A 15,608-nucleotide genomic window follows, 5' to 3' on the forward strand; every position below is an offset into this window, starting at 1 on the left:
CCTGGGCCCTACAGAGTCGGCAGCGGGCAAAGCTGAACACCCCTGACTTGGGGTGTCAGGCAATAGGCAGAATGAGTAGGCAGGTTATCCGTTAGAAGGTGGAGAAATAAAGCCACGGGGGGCGGTGGGGGAGGCGGGTCATGGGGAGGCCTACGGGGCGTGGGCAAGTGAGTCCTGCCGAGAAGCTTCCGTGTAGCAGATGTGGAGGTGAGAGGGAGCGACCACGCGTGTGTACATGGGGAGAGTTGGGAAGGCGAGTTTCCGAAATGGGGGTGGAAGGGGCACACGGGGCGGGGGCGGCGGCGGATACCGCTTGAGCTCTGCTGGTGCAGCGGTCTGGAGCCTTCCATGCTGCCCGGGAGGGAGGGCCCACCGCGTGCACTCACGACTGCCACCACAATATGACCATCACACAGACGTCATTCGCTGGGCATCATGCTCTTCCCATGCATGCCCCTGTTTCGCCCTCGTGCCAGCCCGAGGTGCGTGTAACTACTGTCCTCAGTTTACATATGGGGACCCTGAGGCTCGGAGTGAGTAAATAATTCACCCGAGGTCCCAGGTCTCCGAAGATGCAGAGCTGGGCCTTGAGCCCAGCAGGGCGGCATGTGGGACATACTGTGGGGTGAGAGATGCCCTCCTGGGGTGTGCAGTTCACGACCTTCACCACCGTACATAGGGAACCCAACCCAGCTGGCTCCAGAATGGAGATCTGAGGACTGCCCTCAATGGTCACATGGCCACACCCTCTAAGACCTCCAAGAGATCAGTCCCATCTACCTTTCTGCCAAGTGATGGCCGGCCGGGGCGCCCCCGAAGTCTCGCAAGCCAGTACCACCGACATGCCGTCGATCACTGTGCTGTCCAAGGGGCCTCTGGTGATGTTGGGGGCGATGCCTACAAAAGGAGACAGTGGAGCCTCTTAGCTACACCCTGGAGGAGCTCCCACAGCCAGAGGGCCAAGTCCTCGTCCTGCCCCTGCCACTCTGGCTGCTGTGGGTCCCACCGCAGAGAAGGATGCAGGTGTTCTGAGGGGACCCCGGCACTGGGGAAAAGCCCAGAAGGCCCTCGGGGGCTCCCTGTACCACCTGCTCTGTGGAAGGACCCAGGCTTGATTCTTAGACCTCCATTTTTGGGGAAACTGAGGATCTCTGAGGGCAGCCCACCCTCCAAGACGAGATGAATGGGGTCCATCCTTCACTGAACATGACATCGAGGCTCTGATTTCTTAAAAGAAAAGGTGGTTGAGGCCAACAGAGGAACATGAGCTGCTTTGCACGAGCCTTGGGCCTGGAGTCCACAGCCTGGCTGAGCTGGTACAGCCTTCTTACTTCCGGCCTGCCTTCCCGAGCCCTGCTCTCAGGGAACCGTCTGGTCAGAGCCCGTGGGAGCAGAGCTCAGGAAGGGACCGGCTTGGGCACCGGCTTCACCTGCACTCATCCCAGCAAGAGGCAGCCTTTCTGCCCTGACTGCCCCTCTGGGCAAACCCAGCTCACCCTCTGCTCCTTGGCTGCCCTGTCTGGGGACTTCTGCGGGTCTGGGTGATGAGCCCGGAGCAGCTCAAGGAGGCCCATGACCATCTGTCCTTTTGCTGCCAAGACGAGGGAGCCCAGTGGCACTTTGCACGTGCACAGAGCTCTGCCCTCTACGATGTGACCACTCATGTAGCATTTCGCGCTAATGCAACTCCATTAAGAGGGCAGGAGAGCTGTCAAAACCCCCAGAAGAGACTCCAAGAGGGCAAAAGGTTTAAAGTGGGGACTGAGATTAAAGCTCTGGCTCCCTCTGGAGAAGGCAGCAAGCCTGCTCAGCTGGGACGGGGAGGCTTCAGCCTTGCCCGGGAAGCCAGGGGCAGCTGTGATGCCAGGGCGGGGCCTGTGGGTTCACAGCTGCTTCTCCCAGAGCCAGCGAACCTGTCCTGGGCTCGGGGCTCCGGAGCACCAGACCTGGGCTGGGAAGGCAGTGGGCGTAACTGGCTGGAGCCACCCCGGCAGCGGAGGGGACGGACGGTCTTCTGGAATCTCATCCCTGCAAAATGCCCCTGCATCTTTTCTCAGGAGGCTGCTGGCTTGGAGGAAGGCTGCGTCCCGGGCGGGACGGGCTCTGGGCCAGAGCGGGGAAGACGCAACTTACTGGTGACGGCCAGGTAGGTGGAGGTCTGCACCTCGCCGGCCGCATTGCGGGCGAAGCACTGGAACATGCCCGTGTCGTCGGGCACCAGCCCGCTGATCTGCAGGCCCCCGTCGCCACGCTGCCGGAAGCGGTTCAGCCTCTCCACCTCCACCACGGCCGCGTCCTTGTACCAGGTGATGGAGGGCGGTGGCACACCTGGGGGGGGGGACACGGGCCCACAGTCAGCCCACCTCCAGGCTCCCTCCGTCCTGCCTCTGAGGGGTGCTCAGGCGGAGGCTGGGCCTGGGAGTCTGTGAGGGGTGTGTGCGGGGGTTCCCCGTGTGTCTTGGTTTCTAGAACCTTCTCAGAGGTGCCACTGGTGGTCTCGGAAGAGGTGAAAGATGTTCTCAGAGTGGCATTTCTCAAGTTCTTACGATAGCAGGGGTTCCAAGTTTAGCTTGGAAATGCTAGATTGGACAAATGAAATTTTTTTAGAACAGTCACTGAATTTAGGGGAGCCTGTGGTGTGTTCTGGGAACCTCCAACTGGGGGCTGGTTTCCCAAACTCACATGACCACAGAGTCCCGTGTCAAGGGGCATGCAGAGGGGGCTAGCAGTCCTTGGATGGCCTCTGGAAGCCCCTTCCTACCTCGTCTGGAGAGAGAGGTGAACGGGGGGTCCCTATCTCTCAGCCTTGCCCAAGCCCTGCACCCCTGGCCTTGCATGGTCTTCCCACAGGTACCCCCAACCTACCCCCCTGTCCCCGGGTCTCTGCTCAAATATGACTTCCCCAGAGGAGCTCCCACACTCCATTCAAAAGAGCACCCCATCGCTCCTAGCCCCCCAAGCCCGCCGGGGGGCTTTCCCTTTCCCAGCACTTCTCCTCCCTGACATCCTAAGACGCTGGATTTCACCCGTTCCACGGGGCACGCTCTTTCACGTGGTAACATCTCTGCGATCAGGACGTGTCTTACTACCGAAAGCGTGTCATAATTTCACCGACAGTCTTTTTTCTTTCTTGGTGGCACATAAAATAATGGGGCCTCTCACAACCCCTGGCATTTTCCATGAAATGAAATGAGGTATTTTTATTTGTTTATTGGTGGGTCTGCCTTCCTCTTAAAAAAATACGTTTTGGAACAGCAAGGATTTGGCCGTTTGGTTCAGCCCGCATCTCCCTAGCCCGAGAGCAGCATCGGCACGTTGGTAAACCCTCCAAAAACGGCCATTGGGTGAACGACTGGATCTTTGCCTCCCCCTTGTGTGTTCTCCGAAGGGGGGTCCTGACTCGCCCCTTCCACTGTGACTCTCCTCCTGCCCGAGCTACGTCCTGGCTCTTTGCTCACAATCAGACCTCGGGCCATAGCGCACGTTCTCTTCCTCCCATCTGATCAACCCCAGGCTTCACTCTGGTTTCGGGCTAGAGCTCTGCTGGGCCAGAAAGAGGGAGGTTGGGGGTGGGGAAAGAAGAAATTCCCCAGGATCTCTGACAAGGGGGGTTAAGTAGAGAGAGTAGGGGAGAAAATGGAGCAAAATGTCCCAGAAACCAGGTGGAGCTCATGAGACCCATCTCCGGAGAGAGGCACCCAAGTTCCAGCAGTTCTGACATTACGGTAATTTGGCATCGTCTACGACTCTCCAATTATGGGCCATTTCAGTCTGTCACCTATCCTGAAATTACGGTAATTTGGATTCATTTGTCACCCCCAAGTTATGGTGACGTGGGTCGATTTCAAGTCCTGAGATTATGGTAATTTGGCCTGTTTGTTTCCTGGGGTGTCTTCCCACAGCCAGACAGGATCCCTGCTCGGTGATGCTGCCCGGAGGAGGGAGTGGAATTTAGAAGAGTTTGTGACAGGGACAGGCAGGGGCTGAAGGTCTGGGGAGGGCGGTGGCGGGGTCCTTGTTCCCCTCTGACCACGCTGCTGGTTACCTTTGGCCCGACAGGGAATGTCCACCACTTTCTCCATCTCCGCCGTGATGTGTCTCTCAGGCTCCTTGACAAACTGAGGCGGTTCTGCAGGAGGAAGGACCAGGGGAGGGGCTCAGAGCCATGCTCCTTTTGAGACAGCCACTGCTCAGGTCACCCTTCAGAAGGCTCTGGCCATATAGCCCTCAGCCCTGGAGGGTCGGTGGGGGGGACCCCGGCAGCCCTGCCCCATCTCACCCAGCACAGACAAGTAGGCTCCACGGACAACCGAGGGGACGCTGCTGCTGCGCAGGACAGCCTCGCACTCGTAGTAGCCAGCGTCGCTGCCCGTGGGGCTGGGGATGGTCAGCCGGCGGTTGTAGTCGCTGATGCCGGCCGACAGCGGCACCCCGTCTTTCTTCCAAATGATGTACAGCTTGATCAGGGGCCTGGAGGGCGTGAGGGAGGCAGGGTCTCAGCCCCAGGGACCCCGAGAGGCCCGAGGGCCAGGGCTGGGGGGGTGGGTGGGAGTGCAGGCCCAGGGCCCCAGCCCCCACCACTTCTCAGTTTCCTTGTCTACGAAATGGGACATGTGTGCCTCCCGGGGGGTTTTGGGGACGGTGGATGCTCTAGCTCAGGGGAGCACCTGGAGCACAGCCCGGGACTGACTGGGTGCATGGGGCTCCCGTCGGAACCGGAGGCCCCAGAGCTGGGTGTCTCACTCTTCTGTGCCCTGGGGCAGCCCCACATCCGAACTGGAGCCAGCGGGCAGGACAGGGACAGAGACCGGGCGACAGGACGAGGAGGAGCAGGAGAGAAATACCCAGGGTTTGGAGAGGGCGAGGCAGGCAGAAGGACATACCTGCCCCCGACTTCGCCAGACGGTGAGTTGGGCACCCCATCCCCAACCCTGGCACTCAAGATCCGCCCCCAGATTGGCCTTGGCCTGCTCTCCCGGTTAGCGCCTGGCGGATCCCGAGGGCGGGGGTCTGTGCTAACTTACAGGGGGTCCCATGGAAAGGGTCCCGTGGTCAAGGAAGTGTGGGCAACACTGGCTCCTGTGATGTGAGGCAGGTTCTCGGCTGCGGGTCGTCTCTGTGCCCTTAGCCTGCCTCACGGTTCGGTCTTTCACAGGGAAACGCTGAGACAGGACACCTTTCCAGGAACCTTCAACAGCCTCAGAGCCCTTGGTCTGAACCCCACACCCATCACATTCTAGCACCTTTCTTGTGTACTCCGAAGTGGGTTCCGTACTCGCCCTACCTGCCTTACTGGGGAAGTGGGTGCTCCAATCATTCCCATTTTACAGCCGAGGAGACTGAGGCCCAGAGCATGGCAATGGGCCTGGATCTCGAGGGTGGCCTGTTCTATTGCCACCCTGCTGTTGGCCAGCTGGGTGACCTGCTTGCCCTCTCTGGGCTTCGGGGTAGTCGTCGGAGGAACAGAAATTGCATGGGAAGCACAGCTCAGCATCCACACGTGATGTGGCCTGCAGTGCCGTGAGTGTTTCATTTACCTGTGTATTTAATTATTTGTTTCCTGCATGAGAGAAGGGGCTGCAATTGTGCCCGACCCCAGGTCTGCCCTCCTACCAAGTCCCCCACGTGAATCATCTCTCTGCCTGGCGTCCCTGTCACAGGTGCCTGCATGCAAGGGTGACACCGGCCCCTTCCAGGTCACTCTCAGGGCTACAAGTGAGGCATCGCTATCCTGGGCTGAGATCTGCTGCCTTGTAACTTCCACCGGGACCTGGTCTCTCTTCTCGGGCCACAAGAATGAACCAGCCCGGATCGCATCCAACAGCCCTCTGGCATTAGCCAGTAGGTACACTCGTCACCCCTCCTCCAGGGTAAATGCTCCACCTCCTTTCCTGGGTCCTCCTGTGACACCTCCAGACCTTCCTGAACTCAGGCTGGTCCTCTTGGAGCCCACAGGTCAGGAGCACCGGCTGGAGTTAAGGGTGAAGGGGAACGGGGTGGCGGGGGAAGCACTACCCACCTGGCATTGGCCACACACTCCATGGTCACCTCCGAGGTCCCGGCCACCACGCTGGTGTTCTTGGGAGGAATGATGATGGTTGGGGCGATGGGGTCGGCAGGCCCCCCGACATCTGGGGAGAGGTCAGGGGTTAGCTGGAGACAGAGGTTGGGAATCCTGTCCCAATCCTCTGCCCGGCCCCTATTAGAGGCTGATGCCACAGGAGACTTTTGCCCTCATGGAGTGGGGCAGGTGACCTTGGGGCAGCCACCCAAGCAGTGCTAGAGCCGAACCTGCAGGTGTGACCCTCGGGTCCCTCTCACCTCTCCTCCTCTGTTCATGCATATCCCTGGTGTCCAGGAAGTGCCCACTGGAGACCTCCAGAGCCCTCCCCGCTTCCTGTCATACAACATCCCCTCCCCCTCAGCCCCTTGTCCTGTCTTTGCCTTCAAAATCCTTCCCTCCTTGCCACCTCTTCCACCTGAATGCAGACTCCCTGTACTGGGTCAAATAGTAATCCCCCCAATTCACATCCATGGTAGATGTGGATGTGACCTTATTTGGAAATAGAGACTCTGCAGGTGTGATCAAGTTAAAATGAAGTCCTTCTGTATCCGGGGGCGGGGGCGACATCCCATACAATGTGTCCTTACAAGAGTGAAATGCGACACAGACACAGACACATGAACTTATGGGGGGGAGGCCAGCTGAGCATGGAGGCAGAGACTGGAGTCCTCTATCTCCAAGGCAAGGAATGCAAAGGATTGCCGGCCACCACCAGAAGCTGAGAGGCAAGAAGGATCCTCCCCCAGACCTTTCCAAGCGTGCACAAGCCTGCCGACACCTTGATTTCAGATATCTGGCCTGTAAAACTGTCAGAGTACATTTCCATTGTCACGAGCCCCCCAAGGTGTAGACCTTTGTGACAGCAGCCCAAGGAAGCTAATACATTACCCGGGTCAGGAACCTCACAGATCCTTGCTTTGGGCTGCATTATGTTCCCTCCAAATCTATCTGTTGAAGCCCTAACCCCCATGTGGCTGTATTTGGAGATGGGGGTCTTTCGTCGGCCATGAGCTTAAATGAGGTCATAAGGGTGGGGCCTTAACCCAACAGGGCTGGTGCCCTGATCAGAAGAGAAAGAGACACCAGAGCTCTGTCTCTGTCACTCGAGGACGCAGCGAGGAGGCGGCCGTGTGCAAGTCAGGAGGAGAGGCCTCAGCACAACTCAGTGGTGCTGATCCCTTGACCTTGGACTTCCCCAGCTGAGAGGTCGCTGCCTGTGCTCAAGCCCCGGGGCGGGGGGGGGGACCTGTTACCGCAGCCCGAGCTAAGACAGCCTGGCTCACGCCTTCTTCTCCAGCACAGGACAGGTGTGGGGCACACAGTAGGGGCTCACGTAGGTTTGCGAGGTGAACGGACCCAGAGCTTTCCGCAGCACAGCTTCAGGATTGGCGATCCTGAGAGAACGTTATCACGAACGAGCTTTATAAATACAACACAGGACCCCAAACTCTTCTTAGAGAGGCAGTAGCTTTGCCTCTTGTATTTTTTGAGTTTCCTTAAGAAGTGGCCAGACTCTCATCTTTGTGGGTCGGCGCAGGCCCAATATTGGCAGAAACTCCAATATTCTCTGTGCACCTGCCCCATGGCTCCTGAAAGTACAACCACAGAGGGCTTTTTCTCTTGCAAAAAATCCATCCAGTTGGCTCCTTCCCAGGAGGCTCTGGAGGTGGCAGATATAATGACCTGCACAGCCCTGGTTGGGGTGGGGTGGGGGGTGGTGGACAGGGACAGGACATCCTTAATGGGGACAGTATGTCGCGGTCCTGCTGCTGCTCTGGGCCACGCTGGTCAGCCCTGGGCAGGTTTTCCCGCCCGGACTCCAGGCTTTGCTAGAAAAGGGAATAAAATGTAAAAAATAAAGTAAAATGAAGGGGGAAGAAAGGAAGCATATAAAGTAAAATAATTGCAACAATATAAAAGCCTCATGTAGGTGCCATAAAGAGCGATCGGATTGAAAGCTGCTGATATAGTTGAATCCATAAAAGTGTGCTCTAAGTTGTTTATTACACGCCCGGGCGTGCAGGTACCACGGCCCAGATTAATGGGGCAAGAGGAGGAGAAGAGACAGTTAGAGCCCGAGCGGCGCCCTCCACTGAGGAGCCAGGTAAACGGAGCCCTTGGAGTTTAAAAATAGGAGGGCCGCCCCAGGGTCTCAGGGCAACCTGTGGACAAACAGGGCTGAGGAGGGACTGACACCCCCCGGGGACCCTAGAGGTCCTGGCAGCGGCCCTGGGGCCTGAGGGGAGGGACCAGCTGCGGCTGGGGATCCCTGTCCCAGTGAAGGAAGGCCTGGGGTGGGGGGACCTGCTTCTACCCCTTGCTCTATGCCAGCCATCCTGGGGGTTTAGCGCTGATGCGGGGGATGCTGGGAAGAAGGGTCTCAGCAGAGGTGGCTGGTCTCAGGGCACACAGTAGGTCCTAATTAAATGACAGTCTGTCCCCTTGGGGTTTACCTGTCTGTGCTTGGGGACGACTTCCTGGTCTTCCACCCTCAACCCGCCCAAACCACGTGATGGACCCGGACACAACCAGGAGGGGAAGGTCACAATGGGCCACCAGGGGCAGGTCGATGTTGTCATCCCCAATTTACACATGAGAAAGCTGAGAAAGCCAGAGACGTGAAGTAGCTTAGTTTCCAGTGACAGTCGCTAATGAGGGACCAAACCAGGAATGGGACCAGGTCTCCGGGGCTGCAAGCCCATGCCATTAACCACACCCCAAATCATCTCCCTGGCTCAGCCTTTGCTCGGGCACAGAAGGAAACAGATCTCCCTTCTGGCTGCCACCCGCACCCCTGCTCCCCTCCCTGCAGTCCCCATGCACCCATTCTCCTCCCCGTCACCCGTGACCTCGTGGGTGCACATCCCCTATCTCCACTCTGGTTCTCTGACTGCTCAGCATATTTAGCTCTGTGGATCCCCTTCTCTGGCCTCCAGGACCTCCGACCCACACTGTGCCTCACCCAGTCCTCCCCTAAAGGGAACCAGACAGTGTCCCTTCTCCCTCCCTCCTACCCCCACCCCCAGTTCCCTGGTCTCCCCCTGACCTCACCAGTCTCCTATTCTGGAAATGAAAGCTCTTGGTGTGATGTGAAGGCAGAGGACGACAGCTCAAGGTGGACTGGGAAGGTCGAGATGGCCCCGGGTGCTGCGGACTTGGCCCCAAGCAGGACACACCTTACTGATAGGTGCTCTACACTGGAGCGGGGGACGGGACGGACCCTGTGCTATCAGCTCCTTGCTCACCAGGCCTTCAGGTGACCAGCTGGGGTGAGGAGGACCGCTGGCCATGCTCAGGGATGCATTGCAGGACTTCTGCCTCATTGGACTTATGCTCTGGACCGTGGGGGTGAATGGGGCCCAAAAGTCAAGCCAGGAAAATCACACGCGAATCAGGGCAAGGAGAGGAGGCGTGTCTTCCACGTGAGTTCCTGCCTCCGAGGACCGAGGACTGGACCAGGGCTTAGGAGGCACAGGGGCTCTCCAGCAGGGGCAAGGTTGGGTCCTGCTGCCCCAGGATGATTCTGAGAACAGGCACCAGGACGGGCACCGCTGCGATGCATTCTCCCCGGGTCACCTCTTCCAATCCTCCCAACTACACTTGGCCGGAGGCACCAGGAAACAGAGGTTTAAGGACATGTGACTTGCAACTGGCCAGGACCACAGGTCAAGGGTGTGTGTATGTGTGTGTGTGGGCGGGGGCAGGAGGTAGCTGCTCCCCTCTCCTGGGCAGGCAGGCATCCAACACGGGGTGGGGGGGGGTGCGAGCCACAGGTGGCTCCGAGCTCTTGAAATGTGACTGGCGCCCCTTTGATTTAATGGGATTTAATTTTATCTAATTTACATTTAATTAAAAACGGATCCCCAAATCAGTTATTAGAACAATTTTAAGTATGTGTAGAACAACGTGGGTATCCAACATCACCTTTCCAGCTGTAAATTTGATGAGGTCTAAATGCAGATCACGTATTTCAGATGAAAATTGAGCAACGGGAAGATGTGCTCCAAGTACAAAACACACAGAGATTTCAAAGACTCGGTACGAAAAAGAAGCCCAGCGTAACATACCTTATTAGTATTTTCTGTCGATTGTGATGTTAAAATGGTAATGTTTGGGGTATGTTGGGGCAAATAAAATATATTAATAAAATTAATTTCCCGTTGCTTTTTCCCTTTTTAAAAAAATGAAGCCATTGGCAAGTTCTAAATTCCTCCCTCGGCTCCCATTACATTTCTACGGGACAGTGCGGCTCTGATGCCTGAGTGGGGGGCCACGGTCGGTCCCGGTTTGACAATCTGTGTGGGGTCACCAGGGTCACCCCTGGGTAGGGGTCAGTGCCCAACTCGATGTGGGCACTGGTTTTGCTCGTGATGTCTCCATTTCTGAAGAGCACCCGCATCTCCTCCAAGAAGCAGAAATGCCCCGGGGCAGAGGAGGGATGACGGAGTGAGGAGAGGGGAACAGAGGGAGGGGGGCGGGGGGATGGAGCTGGGGGTGGGTGAAGTGGCAATTGCTCCTAGGAAATTGGCTGGCAGGCAGGCAGGCTGGGGGATTTGTGTCAGTGACATGAACAGGGTTTTGAAGTGCAATCACTCGTGGGAGGAGAAATTAGCTGAAAATCAGCAGATTCTGCTCTTAATCCAGTACAAATCGCCTCGTGAGAGCAGAAGGTGAGGGGCGATGGGGTGGGAGAAGCAGACAGCTGGGGGAGGCTTGGGTGGCCACGGGGGTCTGGAAGGGACCTACCCTCCTCTCTCGGGCCAGATGGAGGGTTGGTGTGGGGAGCTGAGACGGAGCAGACAGGAATGACACCCACAGTCAGCCAGAGCCACAGAGTCTCTGGCTTAAGTCCCACGAGGAGGAGTTTGGGTGCTGGCGAGGAGCGCAGAGTGGGAGGCTCTAATCTCTGGTCTCAGGGTAAACTGAGTCACCCAGGAAGATGCCTGGCCTTGACTCAGTCCCTGAACATTGCCTCTTCCCCAGTGACTAAATTCTATCAGGCCCCGGGTATTCTGATCACTGGAGAACATATGGGGGAGAAACGTCTCTCTCTGATGATTACGCTCCTTTCGCTACAGAAACAGCAGCCCCACGTCATGGCTGGGCCCCAGGCTACAGGGACCAGACCGAGACCCTGGCCCAGGTCAATGTCAGAGGTTATACGTGTGACCCTGATAGGTCAGGATCCTTCTCTGTGCGCTCAGGTTTCCTTCTAGGCCGCCTGGAAGCTGGGGCCTGGGAGCACAGAGTTCCAGGGACGTGGGAAGGGGTTCTGCTGGTGCTCAGAAAACCCAGGAATGGACGCGGTAAGGCTGAGGAACGTTCTGGGCTCTCCAGACGCTGGCAGTCAGAGGCGGGGATCTAGGGAAGGACACGGGAAGGCCCCGTGCAGACCTGCACCCTTTGTCTTGCGGCTGGCAGCTGTGTCCCCATGCGACCACGGATGATAAATGAGACTTGCTTTTGGAGCAGGAGCCGTACAGATGTGAAGGGACGTAAACATCTGGCTCCCCCAGCTTGCAGGGTTGTTTGGCGGCTGCCGCAAGCTCTGGTCCCACGTACTCTGTGCTTCGGGGCCCGGGCCAGCTGCAGGAGCCACCACCTCACCTGCCTTCTCTCTCCCGGGGATGGAGTGCAGAGGGACGGGGGGGGGGGGGGGGGGGGGGGGGGGTGGCGAGGTGGGGGGCTGCAGGCCGGCTGGTGAGGATCATCCCAGGGAGGGCGTCCCAGCATCCCCAAAGGGGATCCAACACCTGCCTCCAGTCCCGGCCGAACAAATCTCTCCTCTTTGCCAAAGGAGACCCGAAGAGCTAACCCTTTTCATTTGCTACCATCTGGTCTCTGCCACTGGGGAGAGCTTTGCCCATCTCTTCCTGGGCGCCGGGTGGTTTCTGGGAGGGGCAGAGGGGCATCTTCAGGCAGGAACCTGGGTTCCCACGAGTGGAGACGGCCTGGCTCTGAGGAGCAGCAGAGCTTTGGACGTACCAGCTAGTGGAGACTGTTCTCCAGAGTGTAGGGTCCTCTAGAGACGAGCCCCCAGCCCCTGCACGCTCTCCCTGTGGGCACCTGAGCCCCAGAGGTGGCTGTAACCCCAACACACACACACACACACACTGTCCCCTGCCTCCCACGGCCTCCCTGGGCCTCGGGCAGCCTTGCTGATGGCCAGCTGCGTGTCCCCTCCCCCGATGCAGGGTCTCAGATCTGTCTTGGGAACGGGGTCCAGCCCCCGGCTCCCTCCTTGCTTCCACCCTCGCCCTCCCACAGCTGGGTCTCCCCATCCGATTCCTTGGAGCCCCCTCGGCTGCCCTACCGTAGCCTCCCCCCGCCTTCCACCACCATTCCATCTTCCCAACGACCCCCCGGAGCCCCGTTCCCGAGATTTAATGACGCGCTTCTCCATCCGTCCCAGGCCCGGCCGCTTACTTACTCTCCACGGCAAGAGTGATGGGCTGGCTGGTCTTGTTATCACCGTTCTTGTCATTAACGGCCTGCACGTAGTAGCGGCCTGCGTCGGGAGCCACCGTTGACAGGATGACGAGGGTGTTCTCCAGGGTGATGGCTCTGCGAAGGGGAGAAGGATTTGTCTGACAGGGGGCCCAGGGGCCCCGAGCATCGGACGATGGGCGTGGGGACAAGAAGCCGGTGGCCCCCGGAGCCCCTCCTCCAGTCCATCTCCTGGGACCACTTCCTGCCTCAACTTCAGCATGTCTCGTCTACAGAGAACCCCAACATGCTGCCAGTGCCGGGGTCCGACCCATGTCCAGCACATGCACGGAGGTCTGAGACCGTCCACATGAAGAGTCCAGGCCCCCACCCCACGCCTGACCCTGGGTGCCCCAGCCCCCACGGCCGTCTGTCCTCTCCCAAGTGACAGCTTCGATGCTGTGTGTGACCATCCCTGCACCAGGAGGGTCTGACACCAACGAAATCCATTCACTGGAATGAATGAATGAGGAATGAATGATGAGCGATGATCGAGAATTTAGAAACAAGCAGGATGCTTCCAGAATCAATGCCTTAACCTAATCTTACATTTACTCAGGTTGATTCCAAAGCCACAGGTGGCCCAGAACCCCGATGAAGGGGGTTCATCGCTCCCCCCAACCCCCTCCCAGGGTGTCAGTTTCTACCTTCCCTGAAGCTGATCAACAAGGATGAGACTGGCTGGCTGCGGGCTGAGAGGAACGAGGCAGGCCCTGGGCAGTGGGGTGCAGGTTCCCTCTGCTGGGGTCCCACCCTGCAGCCCCGCAGCCCCTGGTCTTCGTGGTGCAGGGGGAAGCTGGGGACCCCATCTGATGCTGGGGACACAGTGTCAGGAGCACAGCCCACGTCCGCTCTGCCCGGCTCCCCCCTCACCCATTCTCTCGATGACAAACAAAACCATTAGTTTGTCAAGTCTATCTCGGATTTTAATGTGATGTGCCCGAGACAGCTGTTAAACATCCTTAATGTTAGTTTAACAAGGACAGACCCAGTTGAATTCTTTTCAAATTTTCCCATTAGGTGAATGTTACAGAGTTTTAAACAGGCTCTCAAATAAACATCCTTGCTAATGCCTCTCTAGCCGGGCTGCGCTGGTGTCCCCTCTCTCTTGGTTTTGGGGAGGTTTGTGGGCCGAGTCTCCCAATGTCAGCGGGGCTCTGGGAAGTAGGAAGGCAAAGCCCTCCTGCCCCAATTCTTGGGTACCCTAACTATATTCATTTTTTTTTCCTGGAGGAAACCCCCCCACCTCCAGCTAATGAGCTGATGGGAAGTAGGATGAAGTTGGGCTAAAATGGGACAAGAACAGGTATGGTTTCCCCACAGGGAAGTCTCCTAGACGGGTCTTTTGTCCTTTAGTGTGGGTTGTGAGGTGGGCCAGGGTCAGGGAGGAAGGCTGAGCTGTGTCAAGTGCCGGGGGCAGTTCTGGAATGAGCTCTGGCCCCAGCCTCGAAGGAGCACAGCCTCTTCCATGCTGAGCCTCGGTTTCCACTTGACGGCAGCTCCCCATCCTCTCCAACACCACACTGAGGGAACACGCTGGATGAGGCCTCTGGGGGTGGGTGCACTGGGCACGGCCTGGTCCCGCTCCCCAGTGCATCTGCCTGCCCCGAACCCCCTCCTGCCTCCTGGTAGGGTTCCCATCTTCAATACTTTCTTCCTCTCCTTGACCAAGAAGACCCACCCCACCCCACTCCTGATCTCTTCTTTCTCTCTGTCTATATAACGATGGATCCTTCTAGATCAGTGGTTTTCAATCAGGGTGGCTTCACCCTCCAGGGGACATCTGACAATGTCTGGACAAGTTCTGGTATCACAGCATGGGGCTGTGATGGGAACGCGTGGGTAGAGCTCGGGGATGTTGCTAAGTGTCCTACAATGCACTGGAGAGCCTGCGCAACAATGAGTTTTCGGGCCCCAAATGTGGACTGTGCCCTGGTGGAGATGCCCTGACCTAGGTGGGATGGCACAGCAGGTGGTGGTTCATCCACCTGTTTCAGGCTCCCCTTCTACTGGGACGTAAGTTGTTGGGAGACCAGGTGGGGCAGTGGGGCTGGGCTTCTGACCTATGGCAGAAGGTCCAGGCTCAGACCCTAAGGCCCCCCTGTATAGCTCCCAGGTTCTCCCCTCTGTCAGAGCAGGGCAACTCTGAAGCCTAGTGTTGAGGATGGCAGTGCTCCTACCAGCCAGGGGCCCCGAATGACTGTGGAGGGGCGTCCCTCCCTTGCCTCGCCTCTGCTGGGACTTTATTTTTATTTTTTTAAAGATTTTATTTATTTATGAGAGAGAGAGAGAGAGGCAGAGACACAAGCAGAGGGAAAAGCAAGCTCCATGCAGGGAGCCTGACGTGGGACTTGATCCAGGGGCTCCAGGATCATGCCCTGGGCCGAAGGCGGGGGCTAAACTGCTGAGCCACCCAGGGATCCCCTCTGCTGGGACTATAAATGAGCAAGAAATACACTTCTCTGGTGCTAGGTCCCTGGGACTTGGGGCGTCTGTCTGTAACTGCAGCTGGCATTGCCTTCACTAGCACTATAAGGAGAGTGCTCTGGATTGGGGCCCTCACAGCCGTGGATGTCCCTCTGAATGTGCCAGAGGGACCGGGAAGCACTAATGGCCTTTGATCTGCCCTCCGTCTGCCCTCAGCAGATGAGGAAGGAAGGTTTCTGGACTTCCAGTCTTCTACAGGATGACCACCCCCTCGATAGAAGGTTCTGGAATGACCCCATACCTCACTTATAAAGTGCACGGAGCTGTTTCTGGCCTGCTGCACCCCAGATTCACCCACTCTGAAAGAAGCTGGTGGAATTCTTTCAGGGCATGGAGGTCAGGGTTCAACTCTCGGGTTGGGGCTGGGTTTCATTTTCCAGCCACACTCGAGGTTCCAACCTACTAGGTCTTTCCCACTTCTCTGACTGGCCCGGCTCCCACCCCCACCTTCCATCCACTACTCCTGTTAAGCCAGCCCCCTTTTATTCCTCGGGTCCACGGGGGCCCAATTGATAATTTAATTAAGAAGAAAAGAAATCATCCTAGAAGCTGCCCCAAGCCCCCAGCATGT

At 57.8% G+C, this 15,608-nt stretch overlaps 1 protein-coding gene across 2 annotated transcripts in view; it reads right to left on the reverse strand.

The window, feature by feature from the left end:
- SDK2 (sidekick cell adhesion molecule 2) overlaps nt 1-15,608 on the reverse strand; it is a 258,375-nt gene that overhangs the window by 78,439 nt on the left and 164,328 nt on the right. For both annotated transcript variants that reach the window (XM_077854095.1, XM_077854094.1), the window contains exons 5-10: nt 12,495-12,628; nt 6,020-6,131; nt 4,280-4,470; nt 4,046-4,129; nt 2,134-2,328; nt 781-897 (exon numbers count right to left, since the gene is read on the reverse strand). In XM_077854095.1, coding sequence (XP_077710221.1) covers nt 781-897; nt 2,134-2,328; nt 4,046-4,129; nt 4,280-4,470; nt 6,020-6,131; nt 12,495-12,628 — 833 coding nt within the window. The remainder of the gene's footprint in view (nt 1-780; nt 898-2,133; nt 2,329-4,045; nt 4,130-4,279; nt 4,471-6,019; nt 6,132-12,494; nt 12,629-15,608) is intronic.

This window comes from Canis aureus, chromosome 16 (assembly GCF_053574225.1).
Source record: "Canis aureus isolate CA01 chromosome 16, VMU_Caureus_v.1.0, whole genome shotgun sequence".
Lineage (NCBI taxonomy): Eukaryota > Metazoa > Chordata > Mammalia > Carnivora > Canidae > Canis > Canis aureus.